The sequence below is a fragment of the Pleurodeles waltl genome, chromosome 3_1, assembly GCF_031143425.1.
Source record: "Pleurodeles waltl isolate 20211129_DDA chromosome 3_1, aPleWal1.hap1.20221129, whole genome shotgun sequence".
NCBI lineage: Eukaryota > Metazoa > Chordata > Amphibia > Caudata > Salamandridae > Pleurodeles > Pleurodeles waltl.
Window position 1 is genome coordinate 1,898,923,467 of NC_090440.1, and position 12,122 is coordinate 1,898,935,588.

General features: G+C 42.0%; 1 protein-coding gene across 1 annotated transcript in view; it reads right to left on the bottom strand.

Moving 5' to 3' along the window:
• FAM117B (family with sequence similarity 117 member B) overlaps positions 1-12,122 on the bottom strand; it is a 399,159-nt gene that overhangs the window by 321,315 nt on the left and 65,722 nt on the right. Inside the window, exon 2 of the mRNA XM_069226040.1 lies at positions 3,764-3,912. Coding sequence (XP_069082141.1) covers positions 3,764-3,912 — 149 coding nt within the window. The remainder of the gene's footprint in view (positions 1-3,763; positions 3,913-12,122) is intronic.

Here is a 12,122-nt window from a genome sequence, read left to right on the forward strand (position 1 = left end):
ATGCTGGTAATGTAGGTCTTGAGGCCTAATACTTTAAACATTCCGTTTTTGACAACAGAAAAGATCATTACTATATCCTTGACACATACTAGAGAAAGGTTGGAGGACACAGGAAAATTAACACAGGTTAGTTGGGCAAAGGTGTAATATATAAACATTTCTTTCTAATACCATTTTAACCTAAAAAATAAAAGGTGGTATTAGACACAGAGTACTCTACTGCACATTCTCACATTCTTTTAGTAATACAGTTCTTAACAAGATTGGAGGCGTATTAACTGCTATTAGATTTCACAAGGTGAGAAATACAATTAAAAAAGTAGATTTATTTTCAGGCATGAAGTAATGGAAACCAAAGTTTAGTTAAGACTAAACAATTTTGTAGGTGGAAAATTAAAAAATAGTTAGTTAGAGCCCCTAGTAAGTGTGTAGGCTTTTGGAATATCTGTCTAATGTGCTGAAAATCTTCCTAGAACAGGTAAACCCAATAAATAAAATCTAATGCAACACGAAAGCCAGTCAAAAGACTAAAAAAAAGTCAGAACTTATCTTGGTGACAACCTGATTTCAAATTCGGATTTGTAAGAGTTGCCTTATTTACACCAGATACATTTCAATGAAACTTTTAGCCCGCTCACCTACTTTAAGTTCTAACTTTGAAATTTTCTACTTTAGCAGGATATCTGGAGATTTGTGTCACACATGTTGATCATAGTTACCAAACTTAATTGGCATTTTTTAGTAAATCAAATTTGGAACAGTTTTACAATTTGATTCAAAACGGGTCATCAATATCAAATATGAGGCTTGGTGTAACTTGTCATGTACAATCCTGCTTTTTGTGACTCAGTCTAGTAGAAATTTAGGTTGCACTGGGAAAATGCCAGCAACTCCCGAATTTACAAAAAAAAAAGTACCTTCAATTTCATATTATGCAATTTCAAGTAATTTTTGCACGCAAGACTCGTTTTCACGAAAATATCTCACCAGGAGACATCTTTTGTTCAAACCAGTCTCCTGCCAGTATCTTGCAACACATTTTTTTTGCCTGAAGTGCACGCTCACACAAAAACTCACAACAGATAATAGTAAATCATAATTGGTTCTGAAAGTGTAATTTGGTGATTTTTTGTGGAATTTTGCAAAACCGCACGACAGCAAATACACTTTAATCAACCCTTACTGTCTAGACCTTTGAGCCTTTTTAGTATGTGCTGTGAAGGAATATTTTGAGAAGTACTTTGTGAAAAACATCCAATGAATTCAATTTTCTTATTGATTAAATTCACTACTTCTCTAGCAGACAAATAATAACCGCTTCAACAGGTTGATTATCAGGGACCTAATAAACACCGGTCTGTTGGACTATTTGTACTTTGCCCGTTTCTAGTCAATATCATTTCCTGCCATTTCCTAGAGGCTTTTCCCAAAAAAATAAAAATCTGAATTTTGTTGCTGAGTCTTTGTTATTGATGGTGTTGGTGGATGATCTGGCATGCAAGGGTGGAACCTAGTGAAGAACCTTCAGAAGAACTGATAAAACGTTTGTGTGAGTAAATCTGGTATTTGTTGAGTGCTGTTCAATTTTAAGTAAAGTCTGATTGAGGCAGGGATTAAATCTGAGTTTGTAATTCTTTATATCATTGAGCTTTTGGACCTTCTATGAACGACGATTATTTTTTGTTACTTCTTTCAATTCTTTCCCCTTGGCATCAGTCTATTTTTTTTTTTTATTGTGCATGTTTATGTTTACAATTTAGTGTACAACATGTAACTCAAGACAAAGTACATAGGCTGTTCTGTTGTAGCACCTTGATTACAAATCGACTCAAACTGAATCTAATATATTACTTTAGAAGCTGTGGAGTTGTATTGCAAGTGATATGAGTTTCTAATGCAGTAACAAGGAATGCGAGCTCTTTAACACAATTAAAAAGTGAACTTTTACAGCAACAACTGTCAAAACAAGCCTGCACCTGTCCACGTGTGTCAGGGTCATCTGTGCAGTATCGGACTCCATTTAGGAGCATTTGTGGGGTGGATGACATCCACTCTACCAAGTAGTGGATTACGGATGCCCTCATCTCATCAGGCAGATCGGATAAATCGGGGGGGAAGTGGGGTCTGCCTTGTGTATGTTGGTTCACAGCTTTGATTGGAGAGAATCTCATGCAGGGACTGTTGGGTATTTACACAGACCTTTAGTATCTTCACTGTACAGTGCTCTACTTTCAGCCTGCGCCCACACAGATTTGGAAAGTGCCCAACCAGCAAGAAAAATGGCGGGAGGGGTGTTAGGTGATACCCACTTGCACATAATCTGTCGCTTGGCTAGAAGCATGGCTAGGTCAATGAATCATGTTGTTGCCTTATTCTTTTTTGGTGCAGCTCAGCAAGCCGAGTAGACAAATTCCCTAGGTTTGTGGTGTCGTATGTCACATGCATCAGTATAAAGGGGTTATCTCCTGCCAATGTTTTTTTTTTAGCCAATTTGCACAGAAGTGTGATAAAAGTTAGGAAAACAAGTGCTGGCCATGTCAAAGCATGTTTTGGTGCACAGCAGCTGTGTTGCTGACAACATGGGGAGAGGGGGAAAACAACAAATCCAACAGCTCTCAAATAGGCAGTACATACTGGTACTGTCAAGGCTTGTTGGCAAACCTTTAAAATAACACCACAGCACATCTCACATGCAAACCCTTCAAACATTCAGAAACAAGAACTGGCACAATAGAAGGTGTAAGAGGAATCACAATGATGTGTTATTTGAAGATAGTAAGTAATTTTCACCATCAAAAGAAGCTAATATTTTATGGATTTTATTTCCATTGCCATTAACTTAACTAGCTGCCATTTTAGTGATTTTCTGTGATCCGCGCCTCTAGTCTTGAATAGTTCCTCAGATCACTGTGTGTCCCTAAGTAAGACGTCAATGCCCCAAAATAGAAAAACAGAAAACTGCAGGAAAATAATGAGGCCATACGTACTTTACAAGTTACATGGAAAAGGGCATGAACATTACCCTGAAAATGCAATCCCATGTCCTTACCCCGAAAACATGTCTCAGTGTGATGGATAGACACGGGGCAATCAACGACGAAGGGGAAGCAATGAAGAAAAAAAAAGGTACCTCAATCCATGAGCGAGCAGCGGAAGGACACCAGTAAAGAAATTAATCTGTACATGCTCCATCAATGTGGACTTGTTTGCTGAACTGTTTATAAATGTGAAACATCCAAGTCTGGATGACCAGTGATGTTACCCAAAACTAATGCTGACTGTATAAATATTTTGAAAATACTGTATATAGCGAGCTCAGTAAAATGCTAAGCAGTCCATTAATACTGTGCAAAAAAGGAAGCACACAGAGCATCTTCATTTGTAATGCTTTACTTAATCGACCTCGGCTGGTAAACAGAGGCCCACAACTCTAGTTTCTCCTAGCTAGACAGTCAACCTACACATCAATTTTCAATTCCAATAAGGGACACACAGCTTTTGAGTAAAATAAACAGAATACCACAGAGTTGGGTCGCAGTAAAAACTGTTCTTTACAATACTCTAAAACTGTTTGCAGCTAGTACTATCTCATAAAGTACTATACAAACATGCACTGAAGCAGCATTTAAAATACCATTAAAAAGATGTAACTTTTTTGTTCACTGTCAGTGAACAACACAAATAACTTCTATGCACAACCATTTTCATTCTGCGAGCAAATTAGTTTCCAATGGCCTATGCTTAGTTTTAAAAATAGGCTTACCTGTGTAGAATTGTCCCTCATGCAAGGAGCAGCCTGCCCATGATTATCACGAGGCCAGTGCCCAGAGAGGTAAGGTGCAGCCAGTGTGTCCAATGAGGAAGTGCGACGAATAATACTTGATGGACTTGTAGGTTGGCGTGATTTTTCAACTAGAGAAAAAAAATAAGGTTTCATTTTTTAGGTCCCAATTAACCATCTCTATTATGTCTCAATGCACAACACATTTTTCCCCAAATTTCTTTAAAAAAAAATTACATTCATTGGTGGCCATTAAGAAAACGTTTAGTTTCTATTCTAGTTCGAGATTATGAATTCAGATGTATCCTGTCACCTAATTCAGGTAGCAGAATATGCTTTGACTTCTAAATTCACAAATTTAAGCATAAGTGGCATGCACTGTGGGCTATATGGCACGCTACGGTTAATTTGTGAAATAAGTGCCCAAAGTTCTGCTTGGAAGCCTACGGCCAGCATTATTAAATACTAGTGAGCCAAATACAAAAACTACAAAGTCTTCATTCTGATTTATGCTTCTTAATCCACTGCCAAGCACTCCCAGTCACATTATTATTTTTTCACTTTTCAATGTTCCTGCTTTTTTTACTTTCAGGCGGTTTTTCAGTCTTTACCTTTCTCTGTCTTTCCATTTTGTGTGTTTTCCCCTTTCTTGCTCACTGTCTCATGCAGAAAAATAAGTCAGTGCTGGTGGCCCTCACCACAACCACCAGCTCAAGTTTAGCGCTGATAGCACTACTTACTATTCTGTGCACACCCTCTCTAGTTCCCTTCTTTAAAAGACAAAAAAGTAAAAAATAAAATAAAATAAAAAACACCCACCAAGTGCATTTTGGCGGACACTGAGGAGAAAGAGTGGGGGTAGTGACAGTGGTAAAGATCCCACACACCAAGGTAACTGCATCCTACCTCTTATGTTGTGGCTCTTTCCCCATTTTCAACTCTATAGTAGATTCCAAGGCAAACGAGAACGAGTAAAGCAGGACAAATACAAATCCTAAACAAAAGAGGGGTAAACATGACAGGACTGCACCATTTAGACTCCAGTTGAATGGTTTGATTGAAAGGGTAGATATTAGTGTTACAAAATATTCAATTGTCTAAAGCAAATTTACCCTTTGTGCAAAACAGATGCAGACAAGACAATACAGGTGTGCTAAGATACTTCTCACTGTCAGAGAGATATCATCTTTTAGGTCTTTAAAAAGAAGCTCTGATGTTCTTCAATCAGAAAAATCAAATTTTGGGGATAAAGAAGTGGTTAAAGAAACAGCAAAGGCTAAACAGAACATATATGCAAGACTTTGTAATAAAACATTTTCTAGCTACCATGAAGGCAAATTTAAATTCTGTTAAGGACACAGAAGTGAGGATTAAGCTTAAAATGTTCTTCTTTATTAGCTTAGCAGCCCAACATATACAGCAGAACCAACATCAAATGCTAGGGACTCCAAATCCCTTTAGTCCAAGCAAAATGTTCGCAGAGATGAACCAATCTGGTAAGTCAGGCACCATATAATTACATCCCCAAGGAACAGCACTTCCTCTTTCTTCCTGCAATAAACTCCAATAAACTCCAATATGATATCCTCTTTACTGCTTCTGTCTGGTCAGTTCCTGTCACTAATACAACATAATCAGAACTCATTCTATCACAAAGAACCTAAACATCCAATATTAATTCAACCTCCTATACATCTCAAATTACATACCAAATAGGTAAAGGAAACAAACCCTCTACCATTGGATTGCAAATAGAGGTACAGTAAAAAGGCTATACATTACCCAACGTGGAATTATACACCTGTACGTTGGACTGCTAATAAACTTTCAAGTCCATCCCAGGTGGAATAATCCTTGTCTCTGAATCCTTAATAGAACTGAAACTTTCCTTCACAGTAGCTAAGAATTTTTTTATTCTCCGTCAGGACTGGAGACTCAGATTTAGCTTGTTTCAAGCATGCTTAGCACCACTGAGGCTAAATGGATACCAGGCTTAAACTAAAACTTTTTAAATGTAGAATAGTAAGATCAATCTGCTGTCTTCAGAATATCTTTCAAAGACCTGCCCACAGAGAAAGTCTTAAATGCATCTGTTCCATGGTGTGAGTGCACCCCAAAAATGGAGGTATCAATGCCAGCTGCAGTCACACAACGGACACATCTGGATACTGTAAGGGAAGAGAACGGGTGAAAAGTTTTTTTCAATGCAATCAACAGCGGACTGGTCCAAGCTCTAGTCTTGCAGGAATGCATCGGTCACCAAAGCCAGAGATTCCTGTCTCCACTGAAAGCAAGTCCACCTGTAAGGGCCCCACCTGTTCTTGATCAAACAAAAGCAAACTGGATCGAGCTTCTTTGCCCCAAAATAAGTCAGGAACCTCGACTTCCAATCATCAATGCGAATTAACTTTCACAGAAGGTACTTTGCCCTGGCTGAAATCCTGTTGTCTCCCCCCCACCTCCCAAAAAAACTGATGTATTGGACTGCCGACAAGCTGTCCATTTACAACAGGATAGAATACAATCCTCTGTCCCTTATGAGTCAGCACACTGCAAAGGACCCTGCAAGCACTTTTATGCAGTTGATGGCCTCGCAATGAGCACTCGCCACCCCATCCTTCCCCTCTCTTACCTCATTAGGAATCACTTCTTGTGGGGAAGTTTGTTTGTTGGAGCAAATCTATGACAAAGCCCAAAAAAAACACATCAACTGAGAGGGAGTTAATTCAGACTTCGGTTTACTGATTATAAAATCCAAATTGTGCAAAAGTGACTGAACTAAGGACACGTTCTGAAGGAGTGCTGACGGATCTCGAGGTAACAAACGAAAAAAGCCCACATATATAATCAGCCGGACCCCTCTGGAGTACAAAAACTCGACCATCAGCCTCAAACCCTTGGTGAAGCACCAAGGAGAGGAAGAGAGACCCAATACAAGCATGGAAAACTCGTACACCTGGCCATTCCATGCGAACTGCAGAAACTGGCGGAGAGGAGGAAAGACAAACAGTGAAATAGGGGTCCTTGAAGTCCAATCTCACCATACAGGTGTCCGGGAAGAAATCTTTCTCAAAAGATGACGCCATTCCATCTTGTAGTGACAGTAAACCAACCACTGACTGAATTCTCTCAAATTTATTACAGTTGAGTCCATCTCTTAGTGGAGAAGAAAGGCTACTCCTTACCAAAGCATCCACCTGGAGCATTAGCGGCTCATCTGAAACATCCTCTCTGTCACCTCTTCTGCAAGTGCAGATCGGGGGAAAAAAAAAGCTATATTTTGTGCTGTGCCCATATATCTTTTGGCCATGATTTAGGTTGCAGGAGTAAAGCAAAGGTATCAGCTGTTGTGTTACAGTATATAAAATCCTTAATCCAGGTCACCACTATCCCACCACACAGCCACTCGTCTTTTCGCTAAGAGCAGCGCAAAGGCTGTGAGGGTGTGTAACAATTTCGGAATGTCTTTCACATATCATAATAGCACTGCATTGGGATCTGGTTCCATCTGTATTTCTGTCAACTTGCTTACTTCAAGGAATTTATCTTGCCAGAATAATTACACATCAGGATATGGCATTACCAGATGCATAAAACCAGCATCTTCACTTTAGCACCACTAAGAGGTAGCTTTTCACACACGCATGTACTTGTTGTAAAAATTTTAAGAGAATTAATCTGTGTCTGTCACGTAGGGAAACACTTTCGGTGGTTGAGCAGCACTATCGCCATTGATCAACAGTTATTTCTTTATCTAGTGCAGTCTGATTTAATCTGCACTCCCGATGGGGTTGTGGCTGTTGAGTGTCATCAGAGCACTTATAATCAGGAAGTCCCATGCAGCGCCCTGGAGCTCCTAAGTATACAAGTTAGTAGGGGCAGGGCAGCGGGTTAGCTGGGAATTCGGAAAATGTTTCTTTAATGGATCTGTGAATTTATAATGTAAAAATGTCAAGTGTCATTTTCTCAGGTATGCAGGTCTTTATTTGTTCCAGATCACAAATTATGGCATCTTAGTAGAGGTCACCCAGCGTGACTACCTACACTCTCCAACTATGAATGTACTCCCTTTTCTTGATGGATTGGGAGCAGGCACACCATTCTTTTTTAATCGTTCCGATGTCCTTGCATGGCAGCCAGTGTTTGACTAAATCTAACAGCTTCAAGTCTACTTTGGTGAGGGCTGCTACATCCCCTTCAAATATATGATGTGGCAGCAATGGTATCATTTGTAACCAGCTGTGTACAAATGGTCCCTGAGCAATGTAGTAGTAGTAGCATTATTCAGATGAGGCGCCGACCCCCCCCCCCCCCCCCCCCCCATCTGCTCGTGTGACACAAGGGTAGACCAGGCAATGTGGGGCTGTTCGCTCGCCCAGTTGAGAAATCAACATTATACGATCCCCTGGGTCACATCGGATACCCCTTCTCCAGTGGCTGCAGCCGAGCCCAGGGCAGATCTTTAGTGCCCGAGATGCAAGTTTTAGATCTGTCAATGTGCACATCTTCCTCCCATGTGGACTCTGCAGCATGCAGAATATAGCAAGCTGTTCTCTACAATAAGAGTCTGTAGCAAACTGCATTCTAGGTTCCTGGAACTGATGTGAAATCCAGGATTAAGGAGTCTTTAGATCCACTGTGCCAGAGGGTGTGTTTTTCTCGATCCTTGTGCAGGCCACATCACGATCTCCGTAGTTAAGAACCTGGCAAAGATTAGCCACATCCTGGCACCAGGGATAGGCTTCATCACCAGCAAACGGTGGACATGTTCTACCACAAACACCTCTAAGAAAGTAGCTCAACCAAGCAAGTCCATAAGAAGGCACTCCACAAATGTCTCCATATTGCCATTTTGGTTGGACTCCGGGACCCTGTAATGCTGATATAGTCCTGGCAAGATGTAGCTTCGATTTTGGTCTTTGGCCCTTATCTTGACCAGTTCATTCCTAATCTGGCCCTGATCATAGCATTATCCTCAAAACACGGACACTCATTTCTCTGCCATGTCCAGTCTCATACCATGTGTGTCAAGAAGTTCCAACATGTGTTCCATTCTGTAGCTAAAGAGGTCAATCTTACCATCTAGTGTGTGGAGGCTTAGTGTCACTTGATTCCTCAGCAACTGTGGAAGGCAATGGATTGGGCGTTTTAGCTTCTTTGTGTCAAAGAAGATTTTTGGCTGTGTACAGCCTGGTTTCCTCATGTCCTTAAAAGGAGAGGGGTGGGTATCTCATGCATGGCAATCCCAGTAGTGGGATGACTTATTGGTTTGGGTGTGGGACAATATCGGTCAGTCACTGCTCAGTTGACACCACAGTCAGAGGAGTCTGCAGCATTCACTCACTAGCACGTCTTGCAGCTATGGGTCAGCACAGTCCAGTATGCAGTCAGCCCCTGGCATTATTCGCAGTGCTAGAGCCCAGTAATTGGAGGCTCCATTGCCACAAGGGTGGGTCTATGCCTGGCAGTAACTACTCCACCACAGCTATGGGAGGAGTCTGCAGTATTTGTCCTCAATTAAGTCCCGCAGCAGAGGGAGACAGGACTGGGCCAGAGTATTCAGGTAGGTGGCAGTCTCATGTCATTTTCCCTAGTTTTGTAGCCTGGTTCTCCTCTGAGCTGTCCGGGTCCACAATCAAAAACTCTCCAACAAACAAGTGTGTCCCCAGTGTGTGGGCCACGATAGGCCTGAGCTCCTGGGCAATAGATTATGGCGGACAAGCAGCCCGTGCAACGACGGCTCCAAGCAATTAAATCTCCCGAATGCACAGCCACAAAGCAGCAGTAAGTCAGCCCTGGCTTCCGCAGCGATTTGCAGGCCACACAGAGGCCCTCACCAAGCCTTCTCCCATCTCAGCAGCTGCCTGACACCTCCGCGTAACTTCCCGCCCAGCTGGAGATGGCAGATCAGAAATGCGGCTCAGATACTTTCACCCTCTCTTGCACAGGAGAGTTCTGCATGTCAGTTCTAAATCTGCAACGCTGCAGTCATCTCACGGTTTCATGGGGATGGGTGATGAAATGTGGGGGGTGAAGCAGCCTAGGCCAGCAAATCAAATTGGTGCCATGTGGTTACTTAGGAAGGGGTCATGGGGATTGTTATTAGATTATTGGTGCGGTTAGCGGAGCTGTGCTACAGTGCAGCCATCTTCCAGCAGGGCAAAGGCGGGGTAACAACCTAAATGCCTGCAGAGACACACACAGATTCAGTGGTAAGATTAAAGGCCTGACAAGCACTACATTAAACACTCAATATAACGCCGTCTAATAGAGCCACAGGTGGAACGGTCCAGTGCGAAGGTGAGTAGCCTTGAATAATTCACTACAACCGCACTAGGAAGGGAAAAGAAACCTTTGCAATCACGAGGCCCTCACGGGTATTATCATTTGCACAGCTCAAATCTCCCAAACTGGAGAATGTCCCTCCCTTTTGAGTAGCACTCTCGGTGGGGAAAAAAAACAGACGCTGCTCCCAAAATTCCTTCCCTGCAGTGCCATTTTACCCAGGATGTAACATGCTTGAGGTGGAATGTCGCAGAGAGGCCCCAACCACGCACAAACACACAAACAGTGATAACTAACCCTGCTGAGGTGCACCAGTTGGCTTGACTGACAGGAAAAATGGCAAACGTAACCCAACAGTTGGGAGTCAAGGGCAAAGAAACAGAAACAGTACCTTTTAGGGAGAAAATGGTAAGGATAACCCGCACAGCAGGAGCTAGTGCAAGGCAATGGAAACGGTTCCTATTAAACAGAATGCCATTAAACAGCGCAATATAGGTTATCAACTTCCAAACAATATAAAAACATTTCCAAGAACGAGCACTTATCTGTCTGCTAAGCAGTAAAGGGAGGGAAAGTGATCTTCCTTGGGGATGTTATATGGTGTCTGACTTACCAGATTTGTTGATGACAGGAAACATTTTGATTGAACTCACTGGATTTGGCTTTTTATGTGTGTCCTACCATATTTGTTAACTTGCCAAGCTAATAAAGAAGAAAGTTTTAAGAATAATCTGAGCCTTTGGTCCAGACACAGAACTCCACTAAGGGGGTTAAAAAATATAACTTGAAATTGATGACTGGGTGGTTACAAAGAAGCAACTGCAACGAATAATCAGGAAAAGTACTCAGCACCACAGAAAATAATCAATGTCAAAAAAGCCGACCTACATCGCGTCACAGTGTCCGAAACAAAGCCTTGGCAGGCCACGATAAAACCATATACAAGACATCAGAAAACCATGCCTGGATGGAGATCATCTTCAACCCCTGACCCTCAAGAAATTAAATGGACCAATATTCAGAATTAACAGATTTAGTAGACAGGAGACAACCTAACAATGGGACTTACAAATACCTCTATAGGGACATCAGAGGAGCTCAGATTGCCATGCTTGATCTCCAGGCATTAAGGTAAAGGCTCTGGAGGTTTGGCTGCAGAACCTGCCCCTGACTTTTAAGACAGAAGGTCCTCCCTATGCAGAAGGGACTGAGGAGGGCATAGAAACAGGGACATGCAGAGCAGATCCAAGTAGAACACTATGTGCTGCAAGTTCAGCACAATGAAGGGCATCTGCACAACCTAAGGAATCAAAGTGATGCAAGGAAAGGTAGAAAAGAAATTAAGACCCAAGTCTGGAAGAACGCATCTTCCAGCACTCCCTGTCCCTGGATCTGTAAAGAACAGGACTGTAGTCAGTGTGTGTGCTCAGATACCAAAGCGGTCCACCCCAGGGTTGCCCTGCAAGCAAGGATGGACTGAACCACCTCATGGTTAGCAAGATAATACCAACTGAGCTAACAGGCCTTCGCATTAAGGGAGAGGACCAGCTGGTTCACAACCAGAAGTATTCACAGGCCTCTGCTCTCCAATGCATCTAGATGACCAACCCAAATAAAGAAGGGATCATTGATAACAACTGTAGCTACTGCTGGTGGAGAGCAGATAGGAGTCCTGCACTGAAGGTGGTCTGCAACCCGGCATTACCATTAGAAATTAGATTTTTGTCCGTCAGAACCCTTAGTGTTGGGCCCAGTGACAGATCACTGGACCGCACATGTGACACAGAAGGTGGGAAACCAGCAAAAGGCACAAAGCGATCAAGCCCAAAAGGCACTTCAGAACTACTATTACGTAAAAACATTATGAGGCACTGTCCAACAAAGTGCGTTAAGATGGACACAGTTTTGTTGCCAAGCCAAAAACTCAATTTGGAGTAAACACAGTCTGTTTTCAACTTTAACAAATTTATAATATAATAAGCTGCACACATCACTGCCAATGAACACTGTCCATAAGCAAGCTATATGTATCAAAGAAATGTAATCAAGAAAGTAC